The 21,080-nt window shown below is 41.2% G+C and overlaps 1 protein-coding gene across 1 annotated transcript; it reads right to left on the reverse strand.

Moving 5' to 3' along the window:
- Positions 1–428: 428 nt before the first annotated feature.
- erbb3a (erb-b2 receptor tyrosine kinase 3a) lies at positions 429–20,875 on the reverse strand. The gene is made up of 29 exons (XM_073468488.1): positions 20,543–20,875; positions 13,464–13,621; positions 12,123–12,309; positions 11,626–11,751; positions 11,126–11,191; positions 9,876–9,994; positions 9,436–9,577; positions 9,137–9,250; positions 8,694–8,811; positions 8,293–8,366; positions 8,107–8,197; positions 7,912–7,929; positions 6,842–7,059; positions 6,626–6,758; positions 6,388–6,481; positions 6,091–6,245; positions 5,953–6,006; positions 5,706–5,847; positions 5,505–5,624; positions 5,313–5,411; positions 4,180–4,365; positions 3,904–4,059; positions 3,680–3,755; positions 3,435–3,581; positions 2,561–2,658; positions 2,247–2,432; positions 2,087–2,152; positions 1,739–2,000; positions 429–1,615 (listed from the first exon to the last, which is right to left on the reverse strand). The coding sequence occupies exons 1-29, from the start codon at positions 20,628–20,630 to the stop codon at positions 837–839; spliced, it is 4,272 nt and encodes a 1,423-aa protein (XP_073324589.1). The 5' UTR covers positions 20,631–20,875; the 3' UTR covers positions 429–836.
- Positions 20,876–21,080: the final 205 nt, after the last annotated feature.

Consider the following 21,080-nt stretch of genomic DNA (forward strand, 5'->3'; position numbering starts at 1 on the left):
TATCTTCTCACCCACATGTCGATGGAAAGTCGGGTGAAGTTTTGTGGTCCGCTAAACATTTCTGGAGCTTCACAACAACTGAAGTAAATGGGGATTTGGGGACAAAAGCTTACATTGTGAAAAAGCGCCTTTTTGAGCGTCACAACCGATTATGAAAGTCTAGAGCTGCATGATTACATTATTTTATCCTCATTTAAGTTAGCCGGGCGCTAAACCGGAAGTTAGCCGGCTCGATCTGCAGAAGTCCCTAGTGCACATGCTCTATTGGCTGTACAACATGGGAGATCCGGGTATTTTCAGACCCAGGAAGTCGAGCTGTTTTGGCTTCAAACACTGTGTCCAGATTTAATGTAACGTCCTGAAGACACAGCCTTGCAAACATTTCACACAAAACACACACACACACATAAAAAGCTGGTGCTTCAAAATCATTATTCAAAATATTTTTATTGAGTAGAAAATGTATATCATACGTCATCATTAAAAGAGTTCTCAAAACATTTAAGTCCAAACTCCAAATATTTGTTCTCAAAAGCAAGCTTTGTTCATTTCAAAATGTAAACAAAAAAATATATAGCTTGGTATCTGTTCATTTCTGTTAGTGTTAGTTTCAACACTCAGTGCTATTATTTCTGGAAATGCCCCGAATAACTCTCCAATATACCAAACATAATGTCAATCTGTAACACACAACAAAAGCTGTGAGAAAGTCACACATATTCTTTTTGAAGTTGTGTCATAGGCTACATTATAAACCTGGTTTATGGTTGCATTTCCTGTTCTGGGTCCTTCATGAATGTGTCTCAGAGGTGAGTTCATGAGATTTAAAATGTTCTTCATGTAGGCACTGCTTTGGGCTTCAGGAACATCCTGCTGTGCCAGTAGGCTGGATTGTCAAAAGATTTGTCACCAGCTGCAGGTTCACCTACCCCGACTCCAGCTCGCACTTTTACGTATGGTTCAAAGCCAGATCGATGTGCCTCTGAGCCCCCTGCTGCTCCTTCAACTCCCCTCTGCATGTTCTGGTACACCACTGCATCTCCAGGCCGCAGGGTAGCAAAGCAGTCCATGTCCTCATACTCATACGCCTCGCCTTCGTCCCCTTCCTGTATCTTCATCTCCTTCCTGTCTTGAAGAGCTTGTCGCAGCTTCGGTTGTCTGTTTGTGTAATGATAGTTACTGTCCTCCACATACTCATCCTCCTCTTCCTCCTCATCCTCCACCATCCTTGCTGATGTCAGAGGAGGAGAAGGAGGTTCATGTGCTGGAGGACTCTCATCTTTTTCATTACCCCTAATGTCCATGTATTCATACTGGACTTCGTTAGATCCTTGCTGCTCTGAATCCGAGTTGTGATTGCTCCTTGTGTGACCTCCCCTGACCTCCACAGACGGTGTGGTGTCACCGGAGCATGCCGTCGCTTGTGACGATACGGAGGAGGTGCGCTTCTTGTTCGGCTTCCGCCAGTGGCTGTTATGTCTGGGCGAGACAGGTGTTACACATGTCTGCTTGTTCATATACTCATATTCTTCATCATCTGGGTCGTCCAACACGCCTGAAGACTGAGACTTGCGCATTCTGCCGTGAGTGGCTCGAGATGTGGACAGAAGGGCATCTGAAAAAAAAAAAGAAAAACTGATAAGGTGAGGTTTGCATTGCCTGATGAAGATGTAATCTTAAAATTGTTGGCCATGTAAATTGAAATTATGATTTCAATAGGCAACAAATATGCTATCACCTTTCTCTGGGCTGTCTCCAGGAAGCACGTATCCATTCTGGTCCTCTTCCTCTATCTCTGGTGATGGAGTCTCCGGTGGCCCACCAGACAAACTGTCCCTCTGCGACATGTAAGCGCTGTCCTCGCGATGACGTCGTCTTTTCAGGCTCCCAGCCAGAGAAAAGTCCTCGCTCATCTCCAGCTCCACGGCCGTGCCGCAGCCCTCCGAGCTCTCAGATACGGTGCGGGCTGAGTTTAGTCGAGAGCGGGACTGCCACATGGCCTGCACAAGACAACACAACCAGACCTGTATTAGTAACATGACAAGAGGGGGAATGTGCAGTAGGATGATGCTGGTGGTTTAGTTACCTGTCCTAGGTTGTCCACACCTGGGGTCATAGGCAGGTATCCAGCCACGTTTGGAGAAAGAACCACCTTTACAATTAAAGAAAGAAGTGAGATTTAGATCCAGGAGGTGACAGAAAAGGCCTTTCCAGGTATAAAATTGACAGAAAGTAGTGTCTCTTACTCTGTGAGTGTCTATTTTTGAGAGGCGACTGAGGCTCCTGGACTGAGACAGGTAGTGGGGGGCTGGAGTGATGCCATCTACCATGTCCTCCTCCTGGACCACCATGTCCATGTCTACGTCATCAAGGTCATCTGCACTCTTCTGGGCAAGTTCATCTGGACCTGTGTCCTGTTGGCTGCAGTCCTCCTGGTAGACAAAAGTGAGACATAGATTATTGCATGTATGCTTTAACTCTACAATACAAAAGTCTCTGTCTTCAGTGTAAAGTAAGTGCTATACAAAGTGGGTGGCTACTGATAAAAAGCCTTTCTTACTTTGATCACCAGGTAGCGAGGCGGGTCTCTGGCCATTCTGGTAAATTCATTCGCCAGCTCTTTGAATGTTGGACGGACATTCTCGTCAATCATCCAGCCTAAAAATTAAAAACAACAGCCACGGTTAGCCAATCAGTTCAACTGAGTTGTTGAAACTAATGCTCAATAAGGAGAATCTGAAACTAACATGTACTTAAATATAAACACAACTACGAGTATACAGACATGCTAGCAGCTCTGTGAGGCCGCACAACATCACCACGATAACGTCCTGAAGCTAGGGTAGGTCATTTTATTGAATTTATCATTATGATTTTAGAAAATGTCCTCACATCCTTACAGCAATCAATAAATCAAATGCTGTGACATAAAAAGAAAGAATCTGGTGTCTGTTCTGCCTGAATGAAATTACTGGACTGCCTACCTGTCTACCTACGTACCTGCCTACCTGTGTGCATTCTTTCAACTTTCAAAATCTGATGACTCTTACTGCCTTCTCCAACTTTACCAACCCCAGCTTTGTTTAGGGTGTTAGCATGCTAACATTTGCAAATTGGCTCTAAAGTAAGTATTGGACACATTGAACGGCAATGCATCTAATATTTGTCACGATATTTCATACAATTCAAAAATGTCACCTTCAAGGTGGTGCTAGAGGGTAAGTCAGGGGATCAAAGTCAGTAGGATTCATTATCTGAGCATTATCAATCCATTCGATAGTTGTTGAGATATTTCAGTCCGGTTGACAGACCTGCACCAACGTTGGCTTCCCTTCGCAACATGCTAGCATGGCTAAAAAGCATATATTTGTAATACTGCTGCTATGATGTAGTTCAGACCAGATGTGAAAAAAGGATAGAAGACAGGCACTCACATTTGACCATGACCATATAGACATCAATAGTGCAAATTTGAGGCTGGGACAGACGCTCGCCCTTTTCCAGCAGATCAGGAACTTCCTGTGGACGCATCGAAGTGTACGGCTCTGCCCCGTAGGACATCATCTCCCATACTGTCACACCTAAATGAAGGTGAGTAGGTTAGTATGGCATGAAACAGCACCTCCACTACAGTTTTCATAAACACTCGATGTGAACCAAACCAGGGCTTAAGACTCACCATAACTCCAGACATCGCTCTGATGTGTGTATCTGCGAAACAAGATGCTCTCTAAGGCCATCCACTTGATTGGTGCCTAAACACATAAACAGAAAAATGTGAGAAAACTGGAGCAACTTCTCACAGTGTGCACAATAAATTCATGTCAAAAGCATTCTTGATGAACTTTGATCATTTTACTGAGTGTCCATGTGTCTATCATATCTTTTCTGCCAGGTACGGACCTTGACCTCATTGTAAAAGTATTTCTTGTCATCAGGGTAAAGCAGGTCTGCAATGCCGTAGTCTGAGATCTGAGCGGTGTAGTTATTCTTCAGGAGAACATTTCTGGCGGCCAGGTTCCTGTGGACCACCCTGTGCTCCTCCAGGTAATACATACCCTGATGAGAAAAGACAACAATGCTTTTAAGTGCTTACACTATCCGTGGAATAGACCAAATCCTTTGTGAATGTATAAAAATATAGCCTACAAATGCACAAAAAAAAGGATGGTCCTTTACCTTTGCGATTTGGACACACCAGTTGAGCAATCTCTGCGGACTGAGTTTGTTCTTGCAGTTCTTGACGTGCTCCAGCAGGCAGCCCTGACTGCTGAGCTGGGTGACGAGCTGCAGGCTGTCTCCGGGACAGATACCCAGGATCCTGACAACGTTTATGTGGTCCAAGCTTCCCATCGTCATCATGTGCTGCAGAGAACATTTAGGTTTGATCATTGAGGATTCAAAAAGAAACAATAGTCCAACAAAGGTCTATCATTTGAGGTTCAAATATCCACATCTTGTTGGCTTGACAGTTGGCTCTGGAGAGTTTGAGGATTGCTTCTTCACTGGTTCAACTGTTCTCAGCTTGGATTCACAGAAGTTAAAATGGATTCAGATGACAACCAGAGTAAGGAGCAAGAGTAAACATTGAAAATGCCCCTATACAAAGATCATGTGATCTGGTTTCAGACTATGCGCTCAAACCCAAACCACAGTGGTTTTGGCCTGACAGCTTCCTATGAACAACTACTGGCAGCTACAGGTGGGGTTTATTTGTGGCGACCAGCGAGAGAAGCAACTGAAATGGTGGTTCCTAAAGAGGCTGGCGAAGATAGATGTAGAAGTAAAGTAGATGCTATAGCATCAGTTACATCAATATTTCTTCATTGACAGAAAAGCAAAATACAGCAGTGAAGGTTTTTCACAATGGAAAAGATGTTTTATCAACTGAGTTTGATCAACGAACCAGCTGTGCTGGTTGCGCTCTGCTGCTGCTTTATCTGGTTCATTAATCGTATTGGTTAAAGTTAGCCCCTGATAGACAGTAATGGACCGATGATTCATTCAATCACATGCTGTGTCAGGTTAGCTTCAATGAGGATGCTACGGTGTGACAGGAAATTCAGGTATCTTTGATATGTTGTGAGGAAAATGAGTACTTGAAACATACTTGACATGCAGATCAACAGGAGTGACTCTAGAGTTATTTTTAGGTAAGCTTTGACATGTTATTTTGGGTAGCCAGAGAAATCCATTGCAACTTCTGTGAATCCAAGATGACTCTGCAAAGAAGCAAACTAACAACCTTTCACAGCCACTGTCCAAGTGTACCATCAGTGAGTATTTGTTACACAAAAGTCCCATTTTCTTACATCTGTCAGCTCGTTGAAGGTCTGCCGTCCACTGCGATCCTGAATCACCTTTATGGCCACGGGAAGCTTCACTGTATCGCCCTCAGGAATCCAAATGCCCTGAGAGGTAAGAAATAGAGACAGATTTATAATTTGCTAAATGCATGAATATCAAATGTGCAAGAGGAGGATTGTATAGACAGTCACTCCTACCTTATGGACAGATCCAAACACTCCATTACCCAGTGGCTTGATCTTACGCAGCTCTGTTGGCTTCAAGATCCGAACATGGACTTTAGTGCCTTTTTCTCCAGGATCCATAGGCTCAAAGCTCTGTGGGCACATAGATCATATGTCTAAACAAACTAAACTGAAGCATAACAGCATTATTAAAGACGTCAGACTCTCACTGACCTCTCCGCTCTCCATGTATCTCCTCATAGCTCGCTTGCGACGAATTGCGAGACCTCGGCGGTAGAGAATGGTCAGCACAAAAATAGAGAACGAAGCAAAGAGAAGGGCGATCACTCCCAGGACGATGGCTGTGGTCGCTTGGCTAATGGCAGATGAGAGGGGAGAGGAGATGTCACATTGTCAGCACTTGATACTAAAGCAAAATCTAAACTATTTAAAATATGCCAGGTTGAGAGGAGCTACTTACCCAGAAATGTAGCGAGACGACCCAACACAGTCACGAATTCCTGGACCATAGCACCTAAAAAACGCAGACAGGAGGTTCATTTGATATAAACACAAACATAAATGTGAATACACACAGGGAGCTCTAATCATTCCTTACCCTTGGGTACAGTTGATGTGGCACGGTTCACAGCTGCCATGCTTGTTGGGGTATTTAAAGATGACTTCCTCCCCTCCCATCAGACCCTCGGGACACGATGGGACGCAGTGTGGACCATCCTGCAGGCTGGCGCATGCTACACACTCATCTGCTCCCTTTAAAGGAGAAGGGACAGACAAACACAAAGGAGACAGAACTTTACAAACAAAGAAAAAGTTCAACATGGAGAATAATTACATCTACTGGAATGCCATTAGGGGGCAGCAGCACACCCAAAGAGAAAAGAGAAAATCATACCGGGCCTTTGCAGGTCTCCTTCCCCGCCTGGACCTTACACTCAGAGTGGCACGGCATACACTCCCCTGCTTGAGTAGCAAACTCCCGCCTCTCCCTGCATTCAAGGCGAAAAGTTATTCACTTTCAACTTCTTTGAAAAGGCTGCAGATAAGATTCAAACACTCAGCAAACATTACACACATTAAGGTAAACACTGATTAATTTTATTTGTATGATTAGTTGTTTTTTAAAGACTGACCCGGTTAAGAACATGCAGTCTGGCACGCAAGTTCCTCCCCTGCTGTATTTCTTACAGGACACACACTGGTTTGGCCCCGGACCCCAGCAGCCATCAGAGGAGCACAGGGGGTCACACACGTGACCCTCGTTAACTACAGACATCAACAAAACAAAAATTATGACATCATCTTCACACTGACAAGGAGCTGGTTAGAAATGATCCACCGTCACTCACCACACTGGTTTCTCGGTCTGTTGTCTTTGACGTCGATGTGTTTCTGGCGTCGCTGCGGACGGGAGCTGCTGCTCAAGATACGAGTCCAGTTGACAGTGTCATGGTAGCAGAGCTTCTTGTTTCCTGTGATGTAGACGCCGCCGTCATTTATTTTCCGCAGCGAGCGCAACCCCAGTGAGGTCAACGAGGGGATCTTCATCACCAGAAGAGAGTAGCCCCTGAAATAACAGGCGGTCAATAAATGTGTGAGAAAGTAACAGTTGCCAATATTGTGATGTGATGACAGCACAGAAGCAAAGAAGGCTTGATAATCACAATTTTATGAGAACTTTGAAAACCATCTTTTTGAGGTTTGAATTATTTAAGGGTAATTTCAGGTTTTGCAATTTCAAATTTCAAATATTCATTTTCAGATTTTCAGAGAACATGAATGGATCGATTTTATTCAGGCTGGATTATCATTGGTTGTTTAGGTTTGAATTTTAGGGTCTGAATTTCACCAATCCAATTTGAGATTTATTTTACTTGATTTACTTTTTTTTAGACTTAACTAAACAATAAAACCATATGTATCAAGTCTTTGAATTTCACAAATTTAAATATCCAACTGGAAATTTTTAAAAGGAACACAAACCACATAAACATGTAACTTGTTTATAGATCAACTATTTAAAATACACTATAAACTCTGCTGTAATCAAAATTCAAATTTCAACATGATGTAATTAGTCACTGGTGGTTACATTTCACAACCAGCAAATAAGTTTCTAATAGGACTGAAATCTTTTTGGCCTTTCTTTGCTTCCATAAAATACAACCACATTCTTAGTTTCCAACATATTGCAGCCAAACACTTAGTTAAAACCAAATCAATGTATTTAAAATCAATTTACATCAGCATGCAAGAAAACCAGTGATCTCATTAAAGATTTGTGCCCACCACCAGCTCAATCACACAATCCCAGTACTGAATATGCCCTGTAAGACTAATAATCTAAACCAAGAACAAGGATTTAAGCTGTTGTAGATGAAGGGCGGATGCATGCGGCCATGTGAAACATTTACTGTACCTTCTAGAGCTCACTCCTCTAAACGGGGTAAAACAGATATAACAAGGGAAGAAAGAGATACAAGATACAAAAAGACAATCAGATCATGTCTGCAACGCAGTGAAAGATACAACCACATGATAGTAACGTGACCTTTGTCAGCTCAAGAAACGAAAACAGTCTTAGAACAAGGGAGGGGAAACAACAACAACTCACTTGTAAAGAGTTCTGCCCTGAATTGTTTGGAGGTTGGAGAAGACTGACAGGTCGGACATGTTTCTAGGCCATGACTGGATACTGAGGATGTCTGAAATGGGACACATTGTGTTTCAGAGGGTTTAACCAGATTGCAAACACCTGTGACGTGACATTAAAAACAAACACACACACACACACACACACCTGTAATCTCCCTCACAGTGTTGAAGATTTTGAGTTTCTCTGGATCGAGGGCTGGTACACCGTTGTAATCATCACTTTGAAGAGAGAAGAAAGAGGAACAAAATTAACAACTGTAGCTAAAAAGATGGAAGTACTTATTAACTCATTACAAGTGCCTGGTATGTAGCAGTTTATTCTTATAATAACTGAGGTTGTCGACATTTCTTGTTGTGCTGTGATTTAAATGAAAAACACATGTAGCCTATTTGCACCTTTATTCCTATTTACAATCATTTGCATAATGTGTTAAGAAAATTCATTAAAATGGATTATTGGGTGTACTAGCACCAGTGCAACCAGTGTAAACAGTTAGTCTGGATTCCTGCTTAACTATTAAACCATTGAAAGAGTCTCTTGTTCACCCTTCGATCCCAGTCACCAGGAAGTGCAGACTGCCCTGGATCGTAGTGCAGTTTATGAAACTGTCGATGTTTCGAGCATCAACAGTCTGTCTGGTTGGACTTCCTGTGCCGTGGCAAGCTGGGAGAAAGATGAAGAAGAGGAGGAAGAAAAGGTTCAGGACAAATGAAGTCACTTAAACCATTTTATGCTATTTTATTCTATTACTTTAATACATTTTAAAGGGAAATACTATACTTTTTACTCCATTACATGTATTCAAAAGCTATAGTTACTTTTCAGATAAAGATTTTAATATAAAACAAATGATCAACAAATAAATTCTGATCTTTTTCAAAGATTAAACTACCCAACAGTACAGCATGGAGCAGCATGAAGGATTTTTAAACCATAGAGTTAGCTTAGCTTGAGTTAGAGTTAGCATCTGTTGAATTTTCCTCAGTACCTTTTGGACAGAGGCCTCCGCAGGGTTCACATCTTTTCACTCCGTTTTTCTCTACCTCCATTTTATCAGATGGGCAGTTGCTCACACATGAGCTTCCATCAACCACAAAGTTTGCTGAGGAAAGAAACAAATAAGTGATTTTAGCAATGCTAAACTGAAACTATGCATGCGCAGGTTAAGATACAAGTAGCATTTTACAGCAGTTTAGCCACTGGAACATCAGGAGGTTGTTGCAGCTGTATAAAAACCGTGAGTCTGTGTGAATATGTGGGTACAAAGCAGCGTGTGTGGGGACTCACTGGGGCACTGGGCCACACAGATGGAGCCATACTGGTACTTGGCATTGGGGTTGGGCTCCAGTTTGAATGTGTGCTTGTTGTAGATGAGGGTCTGAGGACACAGAGGCACGCAAGATCCCGAGTTGTTGAAGTTCCTGCACGCCTGTAAAACATCATGTACAGCACAGTCAGTAACACAGCTGACAGATGTGTTTTGTCAGTTTGTATATTTGTGTCTATGACAGACATTTGTCATGAGTGCAGGTGTTACTAATAAAAATTAACAATGGCTCTATTGTATTCAGATTTTGACAGTGTGGCAGTGTGGCAGTGTGGCGCAACACCGGCAACTAAATAGAATTCAGCCAAAGTTAACTTTATTATTTCCACTTGTGTTTTTCCTTATGGGACATGTCAAAATGTCTCTTGTGATAAAAGGCCCTTTGAAGCTGCAGACTCACAAAGCAGTTTGTATCCAGAGGTCCAGTGCAGCCTCCAGCACACTCAATGTGGCAACACTCGCTCGGGCTTTGACCAAAGCACCGGCTGTTACACTGAGGGGCGCACACAGTCTTTGTCACTGAAAGAGAGACGGAGAGTGTGTTTGTTCATTTTAATTGGTTCCAAACTTTTTGTTAAAAGTACCACTTCATAGTTGTGTTTTTCTTCCCTCCATGCCCTTTTCAGCTAAAAATGACACCGTGGTTATCTGTTATAAGAATGCATTTTTATTTTCAAGGACCAAACAATTAAATAAGATAAATTATGTGACATACATCAAATAAAATGAATATACAGGCATCAGGGGGGAAAAAGCAACTATTTTATGCTATGTTGCAGCGTGGGTTTGTAGATAAATGCTAACCCAAAAAAATAGTTTAAAAAAACCCACATACTTGTAGTAATGAGTTAAATGCATGCTTTTTGTTTTGTTTCATGTTAAGGATTGAGATATAGCTCATCAGCATCAACAAATCTTTCATTGCTTGTTCTTGACAGTGAATATTTCTGACTTCCTTGTGCCTGAAAAATGCACATGCCAAAAAGCATGTTATCTTACTGTGACAGCGTCATATTTAAAGGGGTTTAAATATGGTGATTTCAGTGTTTGATTCTTATTTCTTCTGTTTTGATGTTTGAAAGTTTGAAAGTTTAAAGGGACAGTTCACTCCAAAATCAAAAACATATTTATTTTACTTGTAGAGCTATTTCTCCACCTAGATTTTTGGTGTTAACTGCAGAGTTTTTGAGATATCAGCTCTCAAATGTAATGGAACTAGATGGCACCTGGCTTGTGGTGCTCAAAGCACTACAAGTACATTTGAAGAACTCAGTAATAATGTCTTGTTCCAGAAATCATGACATGGTTACTCAAGATAATCCACAGACCTTGTTGTGATTTTTCATACAGGAACTATAGTTCCTATAAGGATACAAGGATAGATTGCACTACAGGTAAGAGGAAAAATGCGTTATTTATTTTGGGGCGGTTTGTTCCTTTAACATAAAATGCAGTAGAGGTAAGCGTTGCCTCATTTTTTAAATGGGGTGAAACATTATCGAAATTGTATAATAAATATGGAAAAACAAATCTTGCTGCACCTTTTGTTCATATTTGCCCCAGGGCCACAAAACCCACCTGGTAACCACTTAGTCAGAGACTTTAATGATAAAATGCATGGGAAAATAAAGGGATGTTGATGTCACTCACATATCTGGCACAAGTCATTTCCTGGACCCCAACATGGGATGGCTCCGCAGGCTTCGTTGCAGGGCTCTAAAATAACATTTTATCATCAGTAGATGTATTTTAACATCTTAAAGCAAATTTAAGCAGACATTAAAGGTGAACAGGATTTTAAAAAGGCTAGTTGATATCATCATTAGACTTTTGTTTTATAGTGGACTACTTACATTTAGTCAATTGTTTGTTGTATTTCAAGTTTTCTGATATTTTACAGTGAAATATGCAAATGAGGGATTAACTATTAAATATGCACTCATTTTCATACATTTTCAGAACAGACATCTGGACTCAAATAAACACCTGAATGTGTAACGTGGACTTTTTCTTTCCACTCATCTGAAAGAAGACATGAAATAGAAGAAAAATGACCCCAAATCTCAAACTTGACAAGTGCTTGAGTGTCTCCTCTTTAAAGTAGAAAGTAATCGACGCTCATATGTGTAATAATCATCTTTTCCACTCACTTTCAGGCCCATTGCCCTCGATCATAATATCAGCTGATGCATCCTTCACAATGTCCAGCCAGTTCACCTGCTGGGCGTAGCTCAGGTACTTATTCTGGATGATCTTGACTCCTCCCTCCAGTATCTCTGTGGGTGGCACACAATCATTTAAACATGGAATGACAACTAGCAAAGCGAGTCCGAGCAAGCCCCGTGACTCATCCCATTGAACTCTGCCATTCGCTGTTTACTACAGCACATACAACCTCAGTGTAATGTGCTGCGGCTCATGTTACACTGGCAGTTGAGCGGTTGAGCACATGAGACATTCCAGGGACTTCACATCACAGCGTCTACACACACCGCTGCCTTCTGACGACCGGTACGCTGAAGGTGTGGCTGCACTGTGTGGGCGTGGGAGCTCCAACAGTAACCAAGTGTCACATCCAGCCTGACCTTATCCGCTCCACTCCAGCCTCCCACACTTAAACACACTAACTGAGTGACTTCCTGTGTACCTGTAAGGTGTGTCAGGCCCAGTTCTTGGAGGCCATGCTGCCCATCCTTCTGGTAGTTGACCATCACAGCCAAAGCGTAGCGGCCCTCGTACAGTGTGGTGCCTCTGATGACGCGCAGGTGGTCAAGAGGAAGGCGACTGAACTCGTTGACGGCGAACAGGATGTAGCCCGTCACCTCTCTGATGGACTGCAGAGTTGAAAAAATATGAGAAAGAGACGTTAAAGAAAAGAAAGTAAGATAAAGTGTAACAGTAAAAAGTTTTCCTCTGAAGGTCATTTCTACTGGCCATTTATGTGCAAAGCTAATTGAACCTCATGTCTTATTAATCTAATTCAAAGACTATTTCAATTAAAGGTAAAGTCAGTAGGATTTGTTGGAGCTGTCCATAAACACAGCAGAAAGATAGCTGATTGTTGAGTCCTTCGGGAGTCGTTCCAACTTTGGTGTGTTCAGGTTGCATCAAGTTGGAATGTGGGACAAACGTGGATGATGTTTTGCATTTTATTGCTCAGAGCGTTTAACCAACACATTGACAGATGTTTCCGGTATTTAAGTGACAGGAAAGAGCAAAGGAAATGGATAATTAGGCCATGAAATATATTTCACAAATATGCATGTCACCATCAACCCAATGTTTACTTTCGTCCGCCATATTTCAGCGTTATATGATGTCAATTCGCCAATTCGGTGCCAAAATTTTCTCAGACTTTCCGAGTTTTTGCTTTGACTTGAGGGGCTGTTCGCATCAATTTTCCCAATCAGAAATAAGTCATTCTGATTATTCCAACAACATATGAACGCACTCCTAAAATGCAATGAAACTAAAGTAATGAGCCTGTTTTGAAAATGTAAGGAGTAGAAAGTACAGATATTTGTGTTAAAATGTAGGGAGTAAAAGTAAAAAATTCTCAGAAAAAAACACACTCAAGTAAAGTACAGATACCTGAAAAATTACAGTACAGTTACAAATACAGTAACGAAGTATTTGTACTGCGTATTTGCCACCTGAAGAAAACACACGTACTTTCTGCTTTTGTTAGCTGTAGTGATTGTTATCAGAGTCACAACTTGGCAGCAGAGGTTTGTTTGCTTGCGTTGTGAGTCACTATGACTGGAGTGCAATGATTGAATTGGAAGCGGACTTGGAAGGGGACAAAAATGAGCTCATTGTGAATATGAGACACACACATCATCCCCTATAGACCGTGATAAACAGCATGTTTTGTGACTGGCATCAGGTTTATTCATGTCCTTGTCTGGACAGGTTACCACGCTGTTCTTCCCAGTGACACATACTGTGAAAGGAGTACTGCTCTCTGCATCTGTGTTTTAAACCTCACCTGTAGGAAGGAGAAGTCTCTGGTGTGCTCCATCATGGTAATCTCAAGGTTGCCCATCACAATCTCACAGCCGGTGTACATGTCCTTCATCAGGTTGTACTGGATCTCTGAGTTTCCCGTCGTGCTCAGAACGTTCTGGGTGCCGGAACAAATGACCACTGGAAAAGCGAAGAATGAATTCTTGTTAATGAGTGTCTATAATGTCAATATGTTAAGATTAAATACAGGAGTGTATTGATGTGTATCAATCCGCAGCTGAAAACAGTCCCCAACAAATACTCTACTTACTCCTGTTTGAGTAATGTGTGATAAAAACTACAGTGCCCAGCTCCTTCAGGACATCATGTAGTCTTTTTTTTTTTTTTTTAAATGAAAGTATATAGAAACCTGAACTTCTGGGATCTGTTTCAAAAGTGAGAAAACTTCATTCAAAATCCCTTTGACATTTTTAACCACGCTGGTAACTAGAAATAAAGAACTAGAACAGAGCCTTCATTTACAGTATGTTGTGTGTCTCACTGGCTTGCTGCATATGTTTTGATGGAAGTTTCTTTAAGTTTAATCTTGTTGCTCATATTTCTGTTGTTGTCCGTCTTTAACAAACCCAATTTCCTGTAAGCTCTAGACCTTCACAGGGTAAACGTCACTGCTTGACCAGTGTGACGAGTCGAAGGGTTTCCATTAGTTCAAGCATGTCATAATCATAATAACAGCAGAAAAGAGAGGACTAAAAGCTGTGGAAGTTTTTAGGCAGAAGAGTTGGCAGAGATGGTGACAAAAAACTTTTATGGATATGATTGAAACCAAGATACAAGATGACAAGTACTAGAGCTGCTGTGCTGGCAAATTTTCATGGGAGCTTTAGTTTCCTTTGTGCTTACAAAGTAATTGCTGTTCACAGGTTTCAATTTCTAATTGCAGCTGCTGTTGGGGAGATGGGCTGATTTGTCTTATACGGACAGTAAATATCGGGGACAAGCTTCATTTTTCCAGAAAAATACTAATGAAAGAAATGCTGAATAAGAGCTTGCACTGAGTTACAGAAGCTAGTGGAACAGAGGCTCTGCTAGATGTGATATCATGACTTCAACTCTCTTTGTGATTAAAGATTTAGTTCCTCAGTACAAAGCACTGGCCTTGTGGCTGAATAATGCAGACAGCTGGGGAAGTCAGAAAGTATTGAGAGACAGATTAATGCATTTTTGGTTTTGGTCATTTTATGGGATTTGTATTCATTAAGAACAGTATAGAATAACATGGACAGTTTCACTGTTTTATGTGTCACAAGTCAGTCATTAGTATATTAGTACTGGGTATAGTACCACAAAAGTCAAAAAGAAAAACATACACTAATGTTCACAACACAAGTTAAACTATGCACATTCTATTAAATCATTCATGAAGAAACAGCGTAAGCCCTAATAAAGACTGTGTTATGCCACTTACTACAACCCACTGTGTTTCAATCGCACAATATCAATGAATGTACTGTAACAGTGTGAAACAAGCTGAGGATTGTGTACAGGACATGTCCTTCTCTGAGACAAACATACGAGGCCTTGTTTATGGTGTGTGGGAGTTCAGCCATTCAGCGTCATTTGAAGGCTGCTTTGCTATTCAAATGTCAGACAGGAGAGAAGCAGCAGAGAGAAAGCGACAGACAGAGAGGACAGAAAATGAAACACGACTGTTTGAAACAATGTAAGCGAGGAATCAATACAAAAATAAAAACACACGCTTATGTAATGTACACAATGTCACATACATAATATGTGCACATACTTCTGATAAAGAATTGGTTTTACCAGTTTGGTATCTGCATCCATCTTTTGGGATATATTGAAAACGCAACTGTGAATTCTGTTAAAGACACATTTTCTCACTTCCCCTGAGCAGTACGGGGCCATGTTGATAATTTGGGATTTTATTTCTCAAGATTTTGGATTTAATAATCTGGATTGATTGTGCATCGTGTAAACCAATGAAAACAACCAAACAAAAAAATAGGTTTCTGCTTCTACAGTGAAAGTGAATGACATTTCATCTGTAGTGACCATAGCATTGAAAATCAACAGCATCATATAATATGTCTCCAGATAATCCACAGAAAACTGTTTTCATCAGGGACTATTTCTTCTTTAATAATTAGGGCTCTGTATCTAGTTAGAAGTGTGGCTACTGATTTTTTTTAGATGTAATTTCCAATCCTTTCTGCAGGGCTAGATGCCACTAGAGATAAAGGTGAAACTGTTTTGAGTTATTTGAGTGACTCAAAACATCATGCCCAAGCATTATCATGACCCAGTCAACTCTGATTATTTACAATTGTGTTGACTTTGTTGCATTTGTATCTGAAGAATGTGTGTTAAACCACGCTCGCACACAAACCCATTCCATCTGTAGAACAACAGGATCAACAAGGGCATAAAAAGGCTAATGATTATTAACCTCACAGGCACAGAAGTCCAAGTGTGTGTGTGTGCGTGCGTGCATGTGTGTGTGTGTGTGTGTAAAAGACAACGTCCTCCGTCAATAAAGTCCCGATAAGAGTCACTTTATTGTGTTTCTGAGAACACCGGGTTCACAAGTACTGGCTCTGTCCCAAACACACATTTAATGGGTCAGTTAAAATCACAAAAACACATACCTCTCCTCTGTATGCTCTGAATGGTGTCTAACCATGCAGATAGATCTGGTTTTATCTGAGGATTTTTTTAATTTCAGGTTTGGAAAGTCCTGCCGCCAACGCGATACAACAGAGGTGAATGGAATTTTGTTTACGCTACTCAAGGCTTTCTTTCCAGAAATAATGTGTCACTTCTAGCAGCGACGTCTGTGGATTATCAAGAACATGGTTTCTGGGAAGACGCGTTGCTTTTGATTTCTATTAATGTCTTGTTTTCAAATCGTTGAGCACAACAAACACACTTCACTTTCAAGGGGTTACTGGAGAGGAAGCAGGACGCTCAGATGATCTAATATCTCAAAATCTGGACACATACTGACGTCAGCAGGGTTATCTGGACCTGAAGGGGCTAAATATTTTAAACAGAAACCCTGTGTTTCAAACTTGGGGCATGGAGTTTGAAAGATGAAGAGAAGAGGAAAAAAAGCCTGCTATATAACCTCATTTAATCAGGACAAAAGCTGAAGTAGTGTGGGTTATGGGCCACACTATTCCCTTTAATACATTATATAGTGGTGGTTTTGTAAGTTTTTTTCACCACTTTGTTGTCATTATCTGTTCTTTTCAGCAATAAAAGTTATCCTACGCTGTCAGAAAATACAATTTTAAAATAACAAGGCTGATATGAACATTTTTTTCTCTGCCTTGCTCCTCATTTTTACTGTCTTTACAGTAAAACATAAATGCAGCATATCAAAAGACTCTGCTGAGCTACATTGTGATAAGTGTAGGAGTCAGTGTTTTTAGGGCTTGACGCATACAGACACACAAAGTTGGACCTCAGCCTCTGCTGTATCGATGTTGACCGTAACTTTTTATCTGTTCCTTACAAACCCATCAACTTTATAGGAGTGTAATCACTGGATGTGACACAGCTCTGCAACTATGCATGCTGTAGGGCGGTTATATCTATATATTACTCTGCGTCAGGGTTATCAAATTAATTTTGTGTGACTAAGTCTCAATCAGATTTGTTTCCAGAAACTTTTGCTCATTAAAAGCCATTCAGTTGACGTGATGTCAGTTTATGAGCTGCTCAAGGGTGAAGCTCTTTATCAACCCCACCTTAGTCAAGCCCTTAGAGCAGCTCGCTGCTATCAGTGGATGACTTGAGCTGTTGACTCTGTAACGTTGGAATTGCCTGTTGGGAAATACTCCTGAAGCGTCTGTGCACGTATGCTCAGGAACCTTCCATACGCTGCAGTACAGTATGCATACAGTACAAGCACAGCCAACGCTAGAAGAGGGCGAACCGGTGTGTTCACATGCAGCACAGTGTGTGAGAAAATGGTATGTCGGCCATACACACAATGTACAAGCTGCAGCTGAAAATCTCAACAGGCTGAGTGGGTTTTCTCTGTCAAAGGAGGACTTTCAGTGTCGGCAGATGGATGATGGAGAGAAAAGGAATGGGGTGGAGGGTTTAGAGTCAACACACACACACACACACACACACACACACACAAACACAAACACAATAGCCCTATTTTGTGAGAGTGCAAAACAAGTGTCGCAGTGCATCAAGATGTGTCTGCACTGACACAAACACTGCAGTATGTGCACTTATTCTATTACAAACTATCATATACTGCACATGAACTCAACGCAAAATGGTGTCATTGTCCTCGGCACTACATTGTAACCCAACACATGACGATAACATAACATGGATCAGGTTCAGCTGTTATTTTCATTCGTCTGTTACCAGGGTTTCAATACGGGAAAAGAAGAGAGGGAGAGAAAGAAAAGAAAGGAGGGAGGAGGAGATAAACAAGCTCAATAAAGCGGTTGAGACTATGACTGAGGTAAACAGAAACTTGGCACAGGATGGACAGAGATTACTGCATACCTGACAGGTGAGCGCGCACAGGCACAGGTGCACATGCACAAACAAAGACAGACACCTGAGCACATGAACTATTTCATTTCGTGGTGCATTCACTGGCTCACAGCCACAGGTCATGCACAAATTGATTAGAAGATTGTTTTCTGCCAGTGTGCAGGACTGCTCCCTCAAACTGAACAGACTGAGCGTTGCTTTATATCACACAATGGCAACAGGAGCGACGACATAATTGCTTTTTGACTCATCTGTTATTTTGGATGTCACACCTGTAAACGTACAGAAGCAATTCAAAGAGGCAACACCTGATGTTGTTGACATGAAAGATCTGAAATCATTCAATTGATAAATTTAAGGACATCATAAGAAATGTGGTGAAGGAGGCATGTTGTTTTTCTTGAGATGCCACTGTGTTTGGACACCTGTTCTCCTGATTTATTGTAGATTTTTGTAAATCTTGTTTTGTATGTTGCATTTTATTACGTTGTGATTTTATACAGCTGCACCTTGGCCATGTCTCTCTTGTACTGGGACCTCCTGACAAAATAAAGGTGAAATGAAAAATGTTTTAAAAAGCATTATTTTGTTGTGATAATGTTTGTGGAATTAAAAACTCAAGTTTTTTCTCTTGGCACACCAACTGCATTTGAAATTAAAAGTGCTATAAGTTGGAAATACCTTTGATTTTTATTTGCAGTGTGGGGCATGTTGTGTAATGTGTGTAACTCTTGTGCTTCATGCAAATATTATAAAATGTGAAAAGCATTTTCTCTTCATAATCAAACCTGTGCTACTTGCAGAAAAGTGCAGCAATAATCTAAAATGACACTTTGCTTTAAGGTTTGGCATAAAAAGACATTTGTTCTCTTATAACTGAACAGTTAACTTCATTTATCACAACCAATATGTTCATAAACACGTCAACATACAAGTTCATATTTCTACATCAACAAAACAACAGCAACCTCTTTCATGGCTGACTGGTTACTGCACAACAAGATCCTGTTCATCAGCTGGCTGATGAGTGAAAACGTTGCTTTGATATCAAAATATGCTTTTGAAATTCCTGAAAATGTCTTGGTTGTCTCTAGTTTGCATCAACGCTCGTCTCTTTAGAATAAAGACTCTACCTCTAGTGAAACATGGAGAACACAGCAGGTTATTGTGCTTTGTTACCTGAGCATCAGCTGCCTGGAGATTGATGAGCTCATGTTCACATTGTTTTTCTCAAACTCAGAACGCCACCTGATTCACCTGCCACCAGGTGACAGCAACAAGAGCTCCAGTCCAAAGTTTAGAGTCTCTCTGAGATTCAAATCACAACACTTCTCTCAAAGGTGGAGCGTAACTAAGTATATTTACTCAAGTGCTGGACTCAAGTACAAGTTTGTTGTTATTCTTGAGGATGCTGCTTTATACCTCTAATCCACTATATTTCAAGGAAATATTGAATTTTTTCACTTCACTACATCTATTCGAGTCGTAACTCCCCAACTGAAACAATCCTTCGATCAATCGATCAGTTCGTCAACAGGAAATTAATCGGCAACTTTTTGTTTGTTTGTCACTTTAAAAGCAAAAAATACAAAACATTACCAAGTTACAACTTCTCACTTGTCTTATGTGACAGTAAACTTAATGTATTTGAGTTTTGGATTCAAACACAAGCCATGTGAAGACATCAGCTTGAGCTCTGGGTGTATTTTCAACTGTTTTATGACATTTCAAAGACCAAACAATTAATCTATTAATCTGGAAAACAACTGGTAGACAACTGCATAATAAAATTAATAATTAGTTGACGCTTGTTACTATAAAGTTATACAATTTTTCATACAAAACATGATCAGTTTCTAAAGATGTGATATAATTTCTAAAAATGTGATCAATCATGTGATTAAACTACCCAGTAGGATAGAAAGCAGGTCAATTTGGCTTCACTTTAAGCAGCTCCAACATTAAAATACTAATTACATGTAAACACATCAATTATAATCCTTTAATATAACATGTAATGACACTGATAGGGGACATTCTGCTCCAGTAAGTATTATCTTCTGCTAATACCTGTGTACTTTAATTACGTAAACGAGGGTTTCTGCTTGCATTAGAGTAGTTTAACATTGTAGTATTACTACTTTCATTCAACTACTATTTGAGAATACTTCCCCCACCACTGACTGTACAGACAAACTCGTATCAAAGGTAAAGTTTTGTCCATTGTAAAGGAGCTGACTGTGGTTGTCAGTCAACAGGCGGTGAAAGGTTGGGCTCCTCTGTCGCAAAACCTTGAAACAATTGAGTCAAGCATGATAAAGCGCACAGAGTCGTGGGAGAGGTGCAGGTGACTCACTGCAAACAAGTTTTACGTGTGCGGAACAGGTTCTGGTGTCTGGGGTTTGAGAGGCAGGACAGGTGTTTTCTGCATCAGACTGTAGTACGCGGCTCTAATCCAGGTGTTAGCAGGGATGACTCAAAACTAGGGCCGACACTGCACATGTCGATGAGTGTTGTGGGGAACAGAGAAGTTGATCGTGTGTGTGAGCTCACCTTCTTGTGTCTGCGCGCTGCAGAGCTGGAGAGCACACGGCAGCAGGACGCACAGCACCTGCTGCACCCTCCTCATTAAAGCGACCATGCTCGCTCAAATACCCAATTTCCCTGGTGACGTCTCAAACAAACACGGTGGTCATATTCAGAAGAAGAAAGTGTGTCCTCTGCTCGTCACAAATCGTCCTCGGTCGCTTCAATCCGAGAGAGACCATTTAAAAGCAGGAGGGTTTCAGTTAATCCAGATCGTTTCTTATTCCGTCCCTTCGCTTTCCTCCCAGATGAGGAACTAGTCGTGGAAACCTGTTTGTGTTTTTCTCTGTTTGGCATTTAACTGAGCCGCAACTTCCCAAGCCGCCCGCTCCGGTCTGTGTGAGAGGAATCACTACGGCTCAGTGATTGGAGCGCATCGCGCAGCCAATCAGAGCCCGGAGCGCCTGTTCCTCCGGCACTGATTTATCTGGGAGGGACCTGCCTGCAGCCAGACGACGACACAGAGCACCTGGTGGCTTATATGCAAAGTCTAGAAACCTCGAAA

The sequence above is a fragment of the Pagrus major genome, chromosome 6 (genome assembly GCF_040436345.1).
Source record: "Pagrus major chromosome 6, Pma_NU_1.0".
NCBI lineage: Eukaryota > Metazoa > Chordata > Actinopteri > Spariformes > Sparidae > Pagrus > Pagrus major.

Excerpts from the sequence above, each read along its gene's own strand:
- erbb3a (XM_073468488.1), bottom strand. The coding sequence starts at position 20,630 with ATGGTCGCTTTAATGAGGAGGGTGCAGCAGGTGCTGTGCGTCCTGCTG. Across the intron at positions 9,995-11,125 it reads AAATGACTTGTGCCAGATAT|TGACAAAGACTGTGTGCGCC; the intron begins GTGAGTGACATC and ends TCTCTCTTTCAG. Across the intron at positions 5,625-5,705 it reads GATACATGGAGAGCGGAGAG|AGCTTTGAGCCTATGGATCC; the intron begins GTCAGTGAGAGT and ends ATGTGCCCACAG.